The sequence below is a fragment of the Thrips palmi genome, unplaced genomic scaffold (genome assembly GCF_012932325.1).
Source record: "Thrips palmi isolate BJ-2018 unplaced genomic scaffold, TpBJ-2018v1 HiC_scaffold_17, whole genome shotgun sequence".
In the NCBI taxonomy this organism is placed as follows: Eukaryota; Metazoa; Arthropoda; class Insecta; order Thysanoptera; family Thripidae; genus Thrips; species Thrips palmi.
This window is the reverse complement of record NW_023144626.1, coordinates 9,081,673-9,098,873: the sequence shown is the minus strand read 5'-3', so window position 1 is coordinate 9,098,873 and position 17,201 is coordinate 9,081,673. Positions and strand designations below refer to the sequence as shown.

Sequence of the window (17,201 nt, the reverse complement as noted above, 5' to 3'; positions counted from 1 at the left end):
GGCGCGGGGCGTGGAGGCGCGTTGCGGGCCCAGGATCGCCTCCCCGGCGGCGTGCTCCGAAGGCGGTTTCTGCTGCAAGGATTGAGACTGTTGAGCCGCAGGGCCGCGCTGCTGGCAGGTTTGAGGACGCGAAGAAGAGCGTCTCCGCGGACAAAGGACGAAGGACGGCCCGGTGACCTCGCTCTATTCGCGGCGCCGCGGGCCGAGAGTTTCCATGACAAAAGGAACGCAGCAGAACGACCGCCCGTCTCCCTCGCTCTCTTGGGGCGAGTGCATAGGTGCGAGAGAGACAGAGCGACGAAGACGACTCTCGGGATGAGTCCGCAGTGTAGTGGCTGAGTTGAGGCGCTCTGTTCGGTCGGCGGGGCGGTCCGGGGACAAGCCCAGTGTTTCAGCCGGCCCGTCTGCTTCTTACTCCGAGTGTTTGCGGCCATTGTCTGGCCCACAGAGCAGGCAGGGTAAGGCTCGGGGCGGGGTCAGAGGTCACTCACAAATCACCGCGCCGCCGCATTTTCAAGTTGCACGCCAAGCCCTGTCGCTGCAGAGTGCTGTACGTGCGCTACGGACCAGGGTGGGGATGAAGCAGAGCGGTGAGCGGCGCGCTTGGCACATGCCAGTCTCTCACCGACCGGACCGGCCGGCACTGAAATAGAACGGCAGCGGGCAAACGGCAAACGGGCGGCAAACGGCCCACAAAGCGGAACGGGAACGAAGCGCCGGCACCGGTACATCAACTCGTTTCGGTGCCTCCAGGGATTGGCGACGAGGGCGGTGGAACCGAGGCGGACTGCCTCGACCCGCATCTCCTCTCCTCCCCCCCCCCCCTCGGCCCCCTCCCGCCTTACCGTGGCGAGGCGTTCACCCGAGGTGGCCGCGGCGAGCTGGCTGCGGCTGCAAACCGCCTGCCGAAACACAAACTCGTCACTTTTTGCTTCCGTATGAAAAGAAAGAAAAAAGCGACCTCTCACGGATGATGGAGGAGCAGAAAAGTTTCCCGCGACTTCCCAACCTGCTCTTTACCTGGACGAGAAGGGCGTGCGGGGCGTGCGGGGCGGCGAGGGCCGGCGTGGCGGTGGCTGGGGCGGGGGGCACTTGGGGTGGCAGCGCTGCGGCTGGGGCGGCTGGGGTGGCGGTGGGGGGCACCAAGGCCGTTTCGGGCACAGCTTCTCCGGAGGGGTTCCGGGTCGCGTCACCTGCACCGCCCAGGCTTATCCTTCAGTGAAATCGCGTAATAATTCACCTCGACACAAGCTCCGTTACGTTCGGATAGGAAAAGAGGTGCAGGAAATGTTGGAAGAGAGAAAAATTGGGCTACAATTGAAAAAATTGTGGGTAAAATATGGATATTTTTTTAAAAGTTAAAAATATTTTACTGTTGTTGCTTTGAGACCTTGCTGGCGCTGCGGCGGCGCGGCGCGCTCCCTCTCCGCGACCCCCATGGCCTCGTTGTCGCCGGCGGGGCGGACGTCCACGGGCGCGGCGATCATCGCCTCGCTCTGCGTGCTGCAGGGCGTGGCGGCCGGCGACGCGGCCGGCGAGGCCAGGCTGGAGCCTCCCTCGGCCAGCACGGAGAGCCCCCCGGGGGTGGTCACCGGAGGGGGGAGGGGGGCCGCCCCGCCGGCCGAGGCCGTCGCCGCAGGAGGGCCGGGACCGGCGACCAGGGCCGCGAGTCGCGTCGCCTGCGGGAAGGCATCTCCCTGTTTAAGGCCCGACGACGGGGCCATGCAGGGCACTGCAAGGCAATGTGGATCGACATGGGGGACTTGTTGTCCTGGAAGCGCACTCACGCTCTTGGAGCCATGGTCGCCGGTCGGCAGGGGGATGCGGCTGGCGCTCCTGGCCGGCGCCTGGGAGGGAGGCTCCGCGTCCTTGCTCATGTCGGCGACCTGGCCGGTGCTGTTATCTGTCGAGAAGAGCGGAGCGGAGCGTCAGGCAGCACCGCAGTGCACCGCAGCGCGAGGGCCGAGCGCCTGCAAGGCAGAGGGTAGGCAACACCACGTGCACGGCTGCCTTGCACGCTGTCGCGCGCGCGCCTGAGTGGAGGACAGTGCCATGTACTATTTCTGGTTTGCTGCCGACATGTGCATATGTACGCGCGTCGTCGTGAGTGTGTGTGTGGTGTTGGTCGCCCGCATAGCCCGAACTGCATCCAACACTCGTTGCACTTGCCCCCACACTGCTCGTGGTTTTGGCTCCCCTCCATGTGGCGGTGCTAGGCCCCTGCGGCGCCCCCGCGGCCCCGCACGCAGCCCCGCCGCCAGCCGCGTGCACTCGAGGGCCTGCTCGGTGCTCCAGCCGCCAGGCACCGCCAGGTCAGCTCGCCGCCGCTCGCCTCGCCACGGGCAGCCGCTGCCGCTGCCTCTGGCGGTTCGGAGCGAAGCAGCGAGGCACGGCTGGGCACGGCGCGGACTGGCGAGGCTGGCGAGGGCGGCCATTGTCGGCAACACATTGTTACCGCAGGACCCCGACCACCCAGTGCCAGAAGGGTGGCCCTGCCATGGCCCGACAGGCTCGTTCCGAACCGTGCTTGAGGCGCTCTCCCTCCCTCCGCACTCGTGGGAGCGAGGGAGACAGAGCGGCGGATAGCGCCGTGTTCGGAACGAGCCAGCGTCAGCGGGCCGAGCCACCACAGCCAAGCCATCCAGCCCAGCCAGCCAGCCAGGCCCCGGCTCAATGCCTATTATTTCGGCGCAGTTGCGGCTGCAGTGGTCGCGAGATCTGCGCACAATCCACACAGTTCGCCCGAGCCAGGACTCGGTGTAGTGTACGGCCCGTGTTGCAGAGGAGGGACGGCATTAATTGAAACCACTATCTATGAGATTCGTTTAATTGATACAGCAACAAACCGAGTACAACAAAGAGGGTCTTTGGCATCAAGGAACTACGTTATGAGACTCCGCCAAGACCCTCTCCAGTCCCTGGACTTCTCCAAAGAGGGTCAGAGAGCCAGGGTGAGGGAGTGGGTTTGTCTGCCGGAGGAACAATAATTTAATCTTAACTCAAGTAGCAAAATTGTACATAATCATCAAGGTTCGTGATGATTATGTTGATACAAAAATAACGAGGGACGATTTAAGACAAGAAGTAATACATAAACGATATCTTCAAACAAGGCACTTACAGATAAAATACATAGCACAGAATGCGGTTTTAATTCCCTTTCGTGATGCAAAACCAAAATAGTTCTCACCTTCATCACGTGAAGCTCGTAACGACCGATCTGGTTGCCGCTCCGGCATCCGCGGCCTCATCACGATGGGCCTCATACCCTCAAACCATGTCGGAAAAAATGGGGAGTAAAAATACAAATGGAAAATACAATTTTCGGACGCTCCCTCCCTAAGTGGGTTCCTGGTCCCTCAGAGAAAACTGGGGCTGCTGGGTCAGCTAGACACCGGCATAGGCATGGCCCCAACACATATGAGGATGTAGTGTGGCGAAGGACACTAAGTAATTCGGTAATCTGTCTCAAGATAATATTCAAGAGGAAAATGATAAAAAAATAAAAAAGCTTTCCATTAACATTAACAATGTTTTGTTCAAAGACACCTAACTAGACACGTCTGTCCAATTCCACCACATACATGCAATCGTCTTTTTAAGTCAAATCACAGTCCGCAAAAAATTATGGCTACAAGCAGAACACGATTAAAGCGCGGGAACGCAAAAAATCTCTCATAATTTTGCACACAAAGGATAAGACTAATTGATTTATTCACATAGGTTCGATAATACTATTGGCACCGAGGGGGAAACGACTTCAGTTATCCGATGTACAGCAAATTGGTTATCCGCTATCCGGATAACCTGAAATTTCGAAGTAATCCGGGGAAATTCTGATGTAATCCGGGGTAATCCGTGGAAATTCTGAGGTAATCCGGGGTAATCCGGCGCAATCCAATGGTAATCCTGGAAATTTTTCGATGTAATCCGGAGGTAATCCGCGGGTTATCCGGGGTTATCCCTATCCAATGTACACAAAATTTCTCAGTCGTTTCCCCCTTGATTGGCACTTTGGCGGTAAAAGGCAATCTTTTTTTGGCGTGCAGCGCGTCTCTAAACGCAAACTAGGTATTTACGAGGGACTGGTCGTAATTACCTCTGACTGCCTCCCATAAAGAAACAAAAGAATTAAATACAAAACAATACGACATCCTTAGGTTCTACAAGATATAAATATCCGTGACATCAGCTGCCGATCACCAACAACAGCATGTAACGAGATCACCGGCGTAGGAAAGAATCTAAAAACAAGGCGTTTCTTTTCTAGTATTCTCGTCACAAGAAACCAATTGAATAATCAATGCAGCAGCACTCTATAATTAGTTTGTACATTAAGCATACATCAAGTATATCACACAAAACTTCGATAGATATGATAGTTTCGTAAATCTAAAAAATACCCATCCGATATTCGTGCCTCTCCGGAACGGGCACGACAAACACATGCACAGCGCGCCTCCAAGGGCAAGATGGACACGAGCGGCAAACACATGGAGCACCAAGCAGTCTCGCCGTCCAGCCCTTCGCGCTGCTTCCCGCGGCCCCGGCCAATGAAGCGAGGGAAAGGAAATGACTAGAGATTGATCCATATATTCATCAAGTTCAATAACGCCACCACAGTCGACATGAACAGCCACAACGGCACTACGCCATCCTCGCGCCTCGCCGCCAATCACAGCCTCAGCGTCCCGGCCGAAATAGAGCGAACACCACTCTGTTCTATTCGACGCCACCACGGCCACCGCCAGGGCGGGGCCTACCACACCTCGCACTTGTGCACGGGGTTCATCTTGGAGCCCAGCGGGCACTGGAACACGCGGGAGAACTCGTCCATGTTGGACAGCGGCCCCAGGACGCGGTGCATGGACGGGGCGTGCGGGTCCTTCTCCAGCTGCAGCTTGGCCGCCTCCTGCGTGCTCGCCGAGCACCACACCTGGAGCAAACAAATTGTTTTTGTTGTTGTATTTTTGTTTCGGAGCGGTTGGCTGACGCGCGCAGTGGCGTGGCCGTGGGGCGTTACCTGTGCGAAGGCGACGAAGAACAGCTGCTTCTGGGAGAGGTTGAGCCCGGGCAGGGGCGGCTCTTTGGGGTTCTCGCCGGCCCAGGTCAGGTAGGCGTGGTAGGCGGCCTTCAGTCCGCCGTTGTCCGCGATGTTCTCGCCTGGAACGCGGGGGCGTGGGATTAGAAACACGCCACCAAAAAAAGGTTGGAACGCTGCGAATAGTCGCGCGTGGCCGTGTGGCGCTCACCGAGAGTGAGGTTGCCGTTGACGTTCTTCCTGCTCACGTTGAACTGCGAGTACTGGTTCACGAGGCAGGCGGTCCGGTTCTTGAAGCGCTCGATCGTCTGGTTGTTCCACCACTTGTGCATGTTTCCACCCGCGTCGTACTCGCGGCCTGAAAACAGTTCCGAACGAAAACATGAATATTTTTTAGCAAACCAAACTTAAAGTCTTGACAGAGATGGTCGGTTTGCCCACCCTGGTCGTCGAAGGCGTGCGTCAGCTCGTGGCCCATGATGACCCCCATGGCGCCGTAGTTGAGGGCGTGCTGGGTCTGCGTGTCGTAGAAGGGCGGCTGCAGGATGCCGTACGGGATGGCGATCTGGTTCTTGGTGGGCGTGTAGAAGGCATTCACCGTCGGAGGGGTCATGCTCCACCTGCAAAAGGATTTATTCTATCTCGAGTGAATCGAAAAGGACCAGAAAGAACCCTCAGAGGGTCGTAGGAAACGCACCTGGTTTTGTTGACCGGCTCGTCCAGCTTCTTCAAGTTGGTCTTGAGGTTGTACCGACTGAGTTCCACGTTGTTGTTGAAGTACTCGTCTTCGTTGAAATTGAGGTCCTGGTACTTCTTATCCAGCTCGACTGGGTTGAGGATGTAGTCCGGGTAGCCTATCGAAAGCAGACAGAATGACATAGACTCAAGGTCTAGCAAAACCGGCAGAAGTTTTATATTTCTGAATTAACAGTGGACTGGTACTTCGCACCGGTCCTTCCTTACCGATCATCTTGGAGATGGCGTCGGCCTTCTGCATGGCGGCCTGCCTGGTCTCGTCGTCCATCCAGTCCAGGCGGTCCAGGTTCCGCTTGAAGGCGTTGCGCACCATGTCCACCATCTCCTCGGCCTGCAACACGGAGAGGCGGTCCATGAACTTCCACATCCACTGCACAGACATCGCAGGGACACCCCGCCAAGAACCTTGCCAAGAACGCACCCCAGGGCGGATGTCGGGCTGGTACACCTCGCGCACGAACATGGCGCCGGTGGCAAAGCCCACCACGTTGTTGGTGTCCGTGACGCAGAACCTCCACGGCTCCTCGCCGCCCTCGGAGCCGATGAGCGCCTTGCGGAGGCCGCGGTACGCGTCGCGGAAGGCCTTGGACAGCGCCACCGTGAGGCTGCGCACCGTCTGCCACATCAGGTAGTTGTTGAGCACCCTGCGGCCAGAACCAAACGGACCAAACGCGTCAGTCGGGGCACTCTAAACACGCCCCTCGTGTTCCCTCGGCACCGTACTCACGTCTTGCCCTCCATCGTGTTGGTGAGCTCCTTCAGCAGGGCCGTCAGCTTCTGCAGGTACTGCGGGGCGTACACCACGACCGAGGTCTTGGCGGACACCTTCCCGCCGACCAGCTTCATCGCGTTGCCGAAGTACTCCACCCAGTTGATCTGCACCAAAGCAACGCTAATTAGCGCTGAAAAAAGTCGTCGGCCCGGGCGGGAGTCGAACCCGAGACGTTGTACTCACGAAGGGCGCCTTCTCGTTCATCTCGGCCAGCGACATGAGGTTGTAGAGCTTCTCCTCGTCGCGCCGGAACTCCGGCGGCTCCGTGATGTTGGCGAGGCGAGTCTCGAAGTCCACGACGTCCTGCATCTGCTTGCGCGTGCTCGCCTCCTCGCCGCCCAGCAGCGTCCCGATCTTCGTCATGTACTCCAGGTAGGCGGCCAGCACCTTCTCGTTCTCCGTCTTGTTGAGGTAGTTGTCGCGCGTGGGCAGGGTCAGCCCGCCCTGGTCGATCTGCATCGCACGTCAGTAAATCACTAACCTCAAACAAATGTAAAAGTCAAGAGTGGGTGGGATTCGAAGGCCGACCTGGATGATGTTCCTGGACGAGTTGCGGTCGTCCTCGCCGATGGACCAGGTGAACAGCCCGCCCATGTTGAGCCCGTTGTGCAGCGAGTGCAGCGTGGACTGCAGGCTCCAGTTGGTGGCACTGTCCGACCAGTTGGCCGTGGTCACGTTCCAGCCGCCCACCGTCTCTAGCAGGGCCAGCATGGGCTTGCCGCCGAGCGCCTCCATGGTCTCGTTCAGGTCCACGCACGACGCGTAGTACCGCTTGGCCTTCTTCTCGGACTCGCTCTTGAGCTCGTCGTACGGCCGCTCTGCAACACAACGCGACGCGCGGCCGCTCTACAGACCAGACCGGCCAGCGCCCGCGGGCAGGCAGCCAAGCCACCACGCTCGTCTGCTGCGCTGGCTCGCGAAAACAACGCTTTCTTCGAGTCGTCACCGGGACTCGAACCCACACTCACCGAGCGCCGTCTTGAGGATCTGTTGGTTCTGCTGCTCCAGCTTGGTGAAGGTGCCCCACATGGACTTGCCGTCCGGGATGGGGTTGGCGGCCACCCAGCCGCCGCACGCGTAGCCGTAGAAGTCCTGGCAGGGGTCGACGGTCGCGTCCATGGCGCGGAGCATGCTGGCGGACGCCTGCACGCACACGGGCGTCAGGCAGGGCGTCGCGGCGCCTGCAACCAGAGGGACAGCGTCTCCTTGAACTTGCACACTGGAATCTGCCGGCTAGTCCCATTGACGCCGCGTACTCACTCTGACGTTGACACCCGGGATGTGTCGCCAGCAGCAACAGGGCAATGACCAAGAGCAGCAAGAAGCCGACCAGCAGGCAGAAGAGGCTTTTCTCGAGGCGACTGCGCGACTTCCAGTACGTCGTCCACTGCGGCGGGCAGATCGGGGTGCCCTGCGCGGGAACAGAACACAAGCAGAGTCAGAGTCACGCTGGCTGGGGTTGAAGGGCTCAAGTCGTGCCGCCGACTCACCGGGTGGTACCGGATGTGCGTGGTGGTGCTGGAGACACCCTCGCCCAGCTGCACGGACCCCACGCTGCTGGCGTCGTCCTCCAGCTCGGCGTGCTTGTACCGCGTCATCTGGAAGCAAGACGCCGGTCAACGCTCTTCCTTTCTCGTACTCATGGCACGCCCCGCAGGGGTGCGAGAGAGACAGAGTGCTGTACGCGAGTCCACAACTTTTCATTCAAAGTGATCCAAGCCATGCAGTTCGCCTGCACCGGTCCGGCAGCCTGGCGAGCTGGCAGCCCGTTGGGCAGCTCGCCAGGACTCTGGTCGGGACGCGCCAAAAGCCGTGCATTACTGGAGCGGCACGGCATCAGGCACCAGGCCCTAAAGTCGGACGCCTCTCCATTACTTGGCTAGGGTCACGGCGAGCCCAGGGCTGGCCCTGCCCCTCAGCCCTGCCCCTCAGCCCCGCCCTGGCCTGGCGGGCTGTAGCCTTAGCCCGGCAGTCCCGTTAGTGCGGAGCGCAGCCGCCAGGCGGCGTGCGCGTCGCTAGCGTCGCCCGCCGTGCGTCCCCGACCAGAAACGACGCCCGCACACCGCTTCAGCTGCACGCTGCTCCCCGACAACGCCCCGGAGGCCTGGGGTTTGCCAATTAGAGCAGCGTGATCGCCGGCCGCGCCAGAAAGCGGCCTCCAAAAGGCCGACATCGCGGGTTTATAATTAGCTCTCGCGGGCGGTTCCCTTGACGTCAGGCGGGATATATAAGCTGATGCGGACGCATCCAGGAGAGGTCCGCGGGGTGAGCGTTCTTCAGAGAGAGAGGGAGAGAGAAAAGAGAGAGAGAGACAGGGGTATTGGCGAAAGCCGCTATACTACCGAAGACGTGCGTGATGTGATGGATAGCGCCATCGCTAAGCGATCACCCAACATTGACCTCTTTATGCGCAATGCGTGAGTCTGCGCGGAGCGTCGTCACTGTCTCTCTCGCACACTTGCCGACCGCCCCATGACTTTGGGAATCAGCTTGCTGGTCGCCGAGGCGCCTTCCTTGCGCGCTGGCGAGATGCCCCCTCCCATTCCCCTGCACTAATTGAATTGTGATCCAATAGCGGCGCAAGCTACACAGCACTCCCTCCGTGGACCAGAGCCCCAGCCAGCGAGGCCTTGCAAAGCAGCCGTTCAAGACACGGTCGCCGGCGGCGGGGCCTTGCCGCCCGGCTGGAGTTTGGCGACAAGCTGAGCTAGTTGGCGGAGGAGGCTGCAGCACGGTCGCCTGCAAGCCTGCAAGATTAAATCGCCATCGTCATCGGCGTCGAGTTCAGCGGTCAATTGTGAGCGACGCTGGCAGCCGGGTTCGTTCTGCCCTGCAGGCTGATTCCGAGAGTCGTTCTTGTCGCTCTCGCACTCATGGCGCGTCCCGTGTGAGTGCGAGAGAGGCAGAGCGACGAAAACGACCCAGTCTACAGCCTCGGGCCGAGCGGCAAGCGGACGGCGTGGATCGCGGCAGTGCCACGGCGTGGCGAAGCGCGGCGTCAGCGAGGACCCAACCGAGCCATTCTCAAGAGGCGTTGCGTCGCTCTGTCGCCCTCGCTCCCCGATGGGGCGCCCTGTGGGAGCGACAGAGACAGGACGACGAAGTGACTCCTCGGAAGTGTGCAGACCACTCCAGCGAGGCGGCGAGGCGGTGGGATGCACAAGACAGGCGGGAAGAGACACATCCGGGGAGGGGAGGGTGGTCGCCGCGACACGCCGCGACACCATGAGAGAGAGAGAGAGAGAGAGAGAGAGAGAGAGAGAGAGAGAGAGAGAGAGAGAGAGAGAGAGAGAGAGAGAGCTCAGGCCTCAGGGTCCACTTCCGCCGCCACCGCCAGGCATGCGAACCGGCGGCGGCTGCCCCCAGCTGGCAAGAGAAGCACAGGCGGTACAGCACGGAGAGTGTCTCCAGGACCCCCAGGACATGCCGCTTGCGAAGCGCCAAGCAAACAGCTTAGTCCGGCTTACGAGGTTCGCGGTCTCCTCTTCGGGCCCGCTCGCCGATACCTCCACGACGGCGAGACTCATCTTGCAGTCCAGCGCGCGGCCCGCGGCGTCCGAGAGAGAGAAACTACCCCACCACCACCGCCATCACCATCACCAGTGCAGGCACGCTGGCAGGCCGGGCTCCACCTGGTCCGCACAAATAGAGCGTCAGGGCGGCATCAGCGAGGCGTCGGCGACACGGAGTGGCCAGCGCGCGTCCCCGCGGCCGGCACGGGCACGCGTCCCCGCGAGCAACAAGTAGTGCTGTGCTGCTGTTGCTGCCGGCAGTGTTCGGACTCGGCGTGGCGGCAGGGCGGCGTGGCGCCCTCCCGGTCCCCCACTCACTTCGCGCGTTCGCGCCTCCGCGGCGACACGCCCTGGACACGGCCGCGCGGACTAGTGGCGGAATCCGGTCCGGACGGCGTCCTCTACGACGTCCTTGACGACGGCGCGATCGGAACCGCCACCGCCGTCGTGGTGCGGACTGCGGCGCGCGCGGTCGAGGACGAGGGCGTACGTCGCGGACCTCGCGGATGGCACTGCGCTGCGCTACGCTGCCAGCTGTGCCGTCGGCGTGCCGTCGGCGTCGCGGACCTTCGCGTCGGCCCAAATAGCACTGCGTAAACACATGTGCGCGCGGCTCGACTCGCGGCTCGACGCGGGACGGGCACTGCGGGTCGGGTCCGCGTCCGCGCTCGCTTGGCGTGCCGCTCGGCGTGCCGCGTCGCCGCGTCCTTCGCGCGCTAGGCCTCTAGCCTCTAGCCCGGCTGAGCCCGGCGGCGGTGAGGCGGGCAGGCTGGCAGGGCCGCTCGACGCGCGCTCACTGACTCACTGACTGACTGACTAGGCACGCTGCGTCTCTCCGCGGCCTCGGCCTGCTCCGCCTGCTCCTGTCGTAGCGCAGGGCCGCAGGGCCGCAGGGACTAAACTGATAACTCGCTGGGCCGGCCGGCGGCGCAGCGAACTTCCCCCGCAGCGCCCCGCCCCGCCACCACCACGTCGAGGCCCTCCTCGTGAAGCCACGCCCCCTCGCTGCACGCGCCCGACGGCCCGGCCGTGTCGGCGGTCTCGCTTCGGGGAGGCCAGCATGCGCCAGCATTGTAGTGACGGCGCCGAATGCATTAGCATGGACTTTGGTGCCGCGATGCCGCGATGCGATCCCTCGGCCGCGAGCTTTGCCAAACAGACGAAAAAACGCGGTGAACCCTGCCGAGCGATACGAAGGACCGGTCCGTCGCTCTGTCTCTCTCGCACCTCTTCGGGACGCCCCGTGAGTGCGACAGAGACAGGGCGACGAAAAAGCGATCGCTCGCAATGAGGCGGCTGCTGCTTCTCGACGAAGGGAGCGTGGCGGCGTAGCGGCCGCGGGCACTACACTGTTTGCATGGCAGCCGAGCACCGGGTCGGCTTGGGTGGAGGCGGCGTGGCGTGTCGCGGTAAGAGCTACAGGTGAAGCCTCGTGTTTCCTTTTTACGACGCCGACACCGACATGGACGTCGGCGTACTTACCAAAATGGTGCTCGTGTGAGCCGGTCCGGAGAGGGATTTGCGAGAGAGACCGAGGGAGAGAGAGGAGAGCCATTTGTTGTGATTGCCCGTCGTCAGCTGATAAGAAAAGTACACTAGACTCTATTTCTCTCTCTCACGCACACACAGATATGCATACACACGCGCGCGATTATACGCCAATCGGTACTCCAGCAGCCCATGCCCATATGGCAGAGTCGGCAGCCGTGGCCTTGCAGTGGCGTGTCAGGGCGGGCCAGCAGCAGCCAAAGCAGTAGGTTGCCGCCGTCAACGGGGGAGGACCGCGACTCACGTGACTCATTCTGTGGCTCTTGTTACTGGGGTCAGTCTGCAAGTCCGCGACAGGCAGTAAAGTTGGGCAAGATGCGGCTGCTGTGCTTCTTGAAATGGACGCGGGACCGACACGCAAGCGAAGCGAGACGGAGAGCGGAGCGCCGAGGCGGGTTCACTTTTGGGGATGAAAGGGTGAAAGAGGAAAGTTCCCGTGACGACGACTCACCTGCCGGCCGAACATCGCCGAACATGAGACCCGGGCACGAATCCACTCACTGAGGCACGGATAAAGGCTAGTCTGGCGAGGATTCGAAGCGGCGGATTCGAGACGCGCCAATCACTGCACACGGCGTCGCGGCGTATCGCCACCAAACAACAACAAAGAGCGGCTCAAAGCAGAAGCAGAAGCGCGCGGGGAGACCGCCGCCGGGGACCCATTGACACCCCCGCCGCGTCGCCGCCCGCTTTCGCACTCGAACGAACAGTGTGGTGGAGCGATAATGACGGGCAGAGCAGCAGTCACAGTGCCGACCGGGCCAACCCGCCCGAACCGCGCTTATGCCGCCGCCCCCCCCCTCTCTCGCCCCTGAATCAGCCCAACTGCAGGCCGCCGATGAGGCAGGGGGAATGAAACAAAAGCAAATAAAGTGCGGGTACGGCTGAAACTGTCCGGCGGGCTCGTCAAAGTCGCGTGGCAATCGATTAGTTATCACTCTGTGTCCCCCCTCCTCCTCCTCCTCCTCCGCCCAAGCCAGTAATGGCTCGTCTGGGCACTCGTTGGCGTCACCACACGACTCGCAGGATGAGGATGGCCGCGTCTCTTCGCGCGTCGCCGCCCCCCCCCTCCCCCTTCTCGGTAATAATAACAATAATTGATTTTCGCACTTTGGCTAACCTGTTCCGGACAGCCGAGCCGCCGCAAGCCTCTTATCTCTGGCGGGGGAATCGACCCAAGGGCGCCGCTGGCGCGCGAAAAGTAGTCTGGGGGAGGCGGGGAGGGGGGGGGACACACCTGTACGCTGGCACGAGATTAATCTCAATTTAAAGTTCGGGGCGCCGGGCGCCCGGCGGGGCTGATTCGGAACATTGCTTTCGTCGCACCCACACCAGAGCCCCGTGAATGCGAGAGAGACGAAGTGACGAAAGCACCGTTCGGAATCGGCCCGCTGCAGGGCTGGGAGACAGGGGCGCGGCGGTGGCGCGTAGGGCCGCGTACAGTGTAGCGGTGCCGCCGACATCACCCGTTTCAACATTAATTTCGCTGGTTTCAATTCCGTTAAATAAAATAGCTTGCCCCGGCCTGGGGGTCGTCACACTGCGCGAAACTCTTTTCGTCCATGGAAACAGCCGGTCTAGCCTCTCAAGTTCAAGTTCGAATTTGAGAGCGCTCAGCGCCTGCCAGCCTAGGCAACCCATCGGACACCTTCACCTTAAGGCCTCGGAGCCGAGTGGGTTGCCTTCCAACAGGCGGCTGCCTCGCCGGTTGGCGAAAGCGTGACTCTCTCTCGCTTCTTTCACGCAAGCGCTCCCGAATAAAATCCTTTTCTAAAACTCGACTAGACAGAACCACTTCTTTATATACGCTCCCTCTGCAGGAGTTGTTATTGCTTGAAGCCGAGCGATTCAGAAGGGTAGTTTCATCGCGTCGCGCTGTCTCTCTCACACCCCTGCAGAGCGCCCCATGAGTGCGACAGAGACAGAGCGACGAGACGACTCTTCGGAGTCGGGCTGCTGATACCGTGGCCCGCGCCGCTCGAGCTGGTTGCCATTAGGATCCGTGCATCCGACTGCGGACCACGGCACGGTGCGCTTCGCTTGGTTTCGCTTTGTTGACTCGCTGAAAGCTTTCACGGGGTCGGGGGTTGATTGGGGTGGCGAGGCGAGCCAGCGCAGTGAACGTCCTTATAGTCGCTCTGTCTCTCTCGCACTCACGGAGTGTCCCGCATAGGTGTGAGAGAGACAGAGCATCGAAGCGCTGTGCGGAACCAGCCCGGACTCCGACTCTCCACGCTGCACGCTGCATTGGGGTCGCACCCCTCGGCCCAAGCCGCACCGCGCTCTCTCCTGCTCTATCTTTTTGCAGTGACGCGACTCACAGCCAATCAGCGGAACATGTATTTTTCTTGTTTTTGGCCCTGGGGTTGTCTTTCTGCTCCTCACAACCAACATAGTCGCGCTGAGGGGCCTAGCACACAAACTACGGCCAAGGGCCCCATGGTGCCCTGCCCAGTGCGAGGGCGCTGTGTGTTGTGTGCACGCCAAACAGGACGCGCCCGGCAAAACGACCTTCCCGGCCACCCCGGCCCTTCCACCCCCACCCCTCCCTCGCCTCGGGGTCAACAAAAGGGCCGCGCAGCCCGTATGCAGAGCGGGCCGCGCCGCGAACCTTAGCCCGTCGGACCGACAACAAGTACAGCATTGATAAGGCCCTTGGCCTGGCGGGCGCCTAGGCACCTAGCGTTGGCGGGGTGTCTGGCGGCGCCCTGCTAGCCCCCAACAGTGCTTTCTTCACTCCGTCTCTGTCGCACCCATGCGTCCGGGTTCCTGTATTTAGCCGCTCCGCGAATGTCGCTTCATGGTCGCTTTGATCTCGACGGCGGGGCGGGGCCCCGGCGGGGCTCTGGTTTGCTCGGCTTTTGACGGCCACCACTGCGAGATTGGATTGGTGGCTCGGCGCACCGCACCCGTGTCACCCGGGCGCACGCCAGCATTGAAGTGGCGCTCTGTCTCTCTCGCACCCGCAGGGCGAATCAGTCTGCACCGTTGTGACCGTAACAAGGGGTTGCTAGGTCCCCTCCTCGTTAGTCCCGAGCTTCGTACCGGACCGTCGGTCCAGCCACTTGATTCCGAACAGCGCTTCCTCGCTGTCTCCCTCACACCCCCGCGGGGCGCCCCCCAGGACAGGGCGAGAAGGCGGGCGGCGGGCAATGTTTGGAATCGAGCTGCGGGTTCCGCTTGACTGCGACCGACGGCGACATGGCGACGCGGACCCCTCCGTTTAATTGCCTTCTGCGTCCCGTCCACCCCCAGCCTTCCCCACCCCATGCCGCTACACGCGCCGAGCAGAACGCAGAGTCCCGTCTCTTTGCACTCGCGTGCCCCGCGCTTGGCCCAGCGCCCCGCGCCCCGACAGGGTGACAGATTTCCCCTTGCTGCCGGAGGGGCCGAGGTCGCCCAGGTCGCACGGCCGCAGGACGCCTGCTTTCTCCACCACGGCGTCTGCGGCGCCATCACGGCGTCCGCGGTGCCACCACGCCGCTAAGACGCCAAATCCTGCACCGACGTTGGCGCCCTTTGAAGTACAAGCCCCCCTGAGATTGAGATTGAAAAAGCCATCCCTCCAAGGAGCCTTCCTACCTCCCCGGCTTCCCCCGCCAACAGGTCGCCCTGGTGCTAGCGCCCCGCGCCGTCCAGCCGAGTGCGGCCCGCCCCAATAGCGGATAAAATAATGAAAGGCAGACTGGGCGCGATATTGGATTTGGCTCGGCGACGCTCCGTGACCTTGAGGCATGGCCCTGGGCTGCCTGGACTGCCTGGCCACGCCACGCCGTGTACCCACGTACCCACGCGCCACTCACCAGGGCGTCGGCAGGGTGCTGCCGCCGCCGTGCCGCCGCATTGCCCACGCCGTCCATCACGGACAGGGCTGGACAGGGCCAACAAGGACAAGTGCCCCCCCAGGTCTCCCCTCCCCGTGCGAAGCGAAGCGCGAAGCACTGCCAAGCAGGGAGAAGCGAAGCGCCGCACCCCGCACCCCTCGGCCGCGTGGGCCTCTCGCTCTCGGCGTCCCGGCGGCGGCGCGGCGTCGCCCGGTGCGGCGGTGCGGCGGTGCTCGGCGTATGGAGTACTACGGGGTCTCGTCCCGACAAGGGCGCTCGGCTGCACTCACGTGTGCACTCACCTTGACAGACATGTTGGTGACGCCGGCGGCTGTCGGCTCCCCCAGGGCTGCGGTGCTGGCGCGGTGCTAGCGCGGTGCGGCGGCGGTGCTGATGCTGCGGTGCTGGTGCAGTGCGTGTCTGTGCCGAGCGACAGTGCGACCCGCCGAGCGGCCTGGGCCTGGGCCTACCCCTGCGAGAGGCTGCCGCCCTGCCGCCCTACCCTCTCCACTCGGGCTCCAGCTGCTGCGCGTGGCAGAGGCGGAGGCACGGCGCTGTGCGCGGCGGCGGAGGCCCGGGCGCCGGCGTCATGGCAGGGTGGGGTCTAGCGGCTGGCCTGTCTGGCCGGCCGAAGAGAACAAACGACTCGTTTTTAGGGGTGCGGGGTGGCGTGGCGGCGTGGCGGCGGGGCCGGGCTACAGCTAACGAGTACGACAATTCCTCCGCCACAGACTGAGACTCGGGGTCCTGGGTCCTTGTTCCACGCACAGGGACTAAACAGGCACTGTGCCCGCGGCACCCTGCACGTCGCCCCCTCCCTCGCCGCGCCCCGCCGCTGCGCCCCCCTCCCCACGCGTAACCCCTCCCCCCCCTCCCCCCGCGAGGGGCGTATTGATCGGAGAGCGGCAGGCTGGCAGACTGCTTGGAACCATGGCGCTGTAAGGATGGGCAGCGCCTAGCGCCGCGGGCCCATGGCAGCCATGGCAGCCCATGGTGGCGCTCCGTGGTTGTCAACATATGGTGGCGCGTCGCCGCGTCGCGGGCCCTGGTGTCCGTCACGCCGCACACGCGGCGTCGCTGTCATCCTGGACTAGCGGGATGTGCGGGGCAGTGCGGGGATGTGCGGAGGGCTGCGCCAAGGGCTGCGCGCCTTGCGACGCCACACCGGCCAGCTCAGCTGGGGCTGCTGGCTGCAGGCAGTCACCCCTTCGGAGCCTTCGTGCCCTTCTCTTCGCTTTCGCTTCACAGGGCAGCGGGCACAATCAGCCCTTTGTTTGGCTGCGCTGCCTCCGTCAAAGGGCGAAGTAAACACGCACGGGGCCGAAAGCCGAAAACACGGCGCTGAGTTGTTGTTGTTTTGCAGTGGCTCGGCCCAGAGGTGTTTCACCAGGGGCGTTTGGCTTGGCGCCGGCGGGTCTCGGCGACCATCTCGAGAAAAACAAGGGCCTCCTCCATTCTGTGCTTACTCCTCGGCGGTGGAATGGAGGCCTATTCACACGCGACAGGGAAATGGTCCCACACTGAAATCACAGGTGGGCCTTCCCTGCGATGTGGGAGTGTGTGTAGAAAGATAAAAATGTCTAGCTTTCTCGTAGACAACAGTAAATGAGTCATGAAACTGGAACTCAGTGCAATACACCACAATTAGGATTTTAAAAAATAAATAAAAAAATATGTTAACAAGCAAAGAAATGGTAAAGGAATGTTTATTACACCTTTGCTGTTTCCCATAGAGATTTAAGGTTTCT

At 61.9% G+C, this 17,201-nt stretch overlaps 1 protein-coding gene across 4 annotated transcripts; it reads right to left on the bottom strand.

Moving 5' to 3' along the window:
* Nucleotides 1-4,569: 4,569 nt before the first annotated feature.
* On the bottom strand, nucleotides 4,570-15,873 carry LOC117643563 (endothelin-converting enzyme homolog). 4 transcript variants are annotated; one of them, XM_034382512.1, is made up of 15 exons: nucleotides 12,081-12,365; nucleotides 10,037-10,201; nucleotides 8,060-8,167; nucleotides 7,830-7,980; nucleotides 7,538-7,750; nucleotides 7,098-7,387; nucleotides 6,753-7,022; nucleotides 6,525-6,673; nucleotides 6,219-6,441; nucleotides 6,005-6,128; nucleotides 5,739-5,895; nucleotides 5,483-5,661; nucleotides 5,253-5,399; nucleotides 5,024-5,163; nucleotides 4,760-4,936 (listed from the first exon to the last, which is right to left on the bottom strand). In XM_034382512.1, exons 2-15 carry the CDS (start codon nucleotides 10,094-10,096, stop codon nucleotides 4,760-4,762), a joined length of 2,388 nt encoding a protein of 795 aa, XP_034238403.1. In that variant the 5' UTR covers nucleotides 10,097-10,201; nucleotides 12,081-12,365. The 4 variants fall into 4 exon arrangements, with proteins under 4 accessions (XP_034238402.1, XP_034238403.1, XP_034238406.1 ...); XM_034382515.1 differs by lacking the exons at nucleotides 10,037-10,201; nucleotides 12,081-12,365 and adding an exon at nucleotides 15,756-15,873; XM_034382514.1 differs by lacking the exon at nucleotides 10,037-10,201.
* Between the last annotated feature and the right edge of the window lie 1,328 nt (nucleotides 15,874-17,201).

Coding starts and splice junctions, on each gene's coding strand:
- LOC117643563 (XM_034382512.1), bottom strand. CDS start 10,096: ATGAGTCTCGCCGTCGTGGAGGTATCGGCGAGCGGGCCCGAAGAGGAG. Junction 6,674..6,752: donor TGAACGAGAAGGCGCCCTTC/GTGAGTACAACG, acceptor GCTTTGGTGCAG/ATCAACTGGGTGGAGTACTT. Junction 5,896..6,004: donor CGCCATCTCCAAGATGATCG/GTAAGGAAGGAC, acceptor TGCTTTCGATAG/GCTACCCGGACTACATCCTC.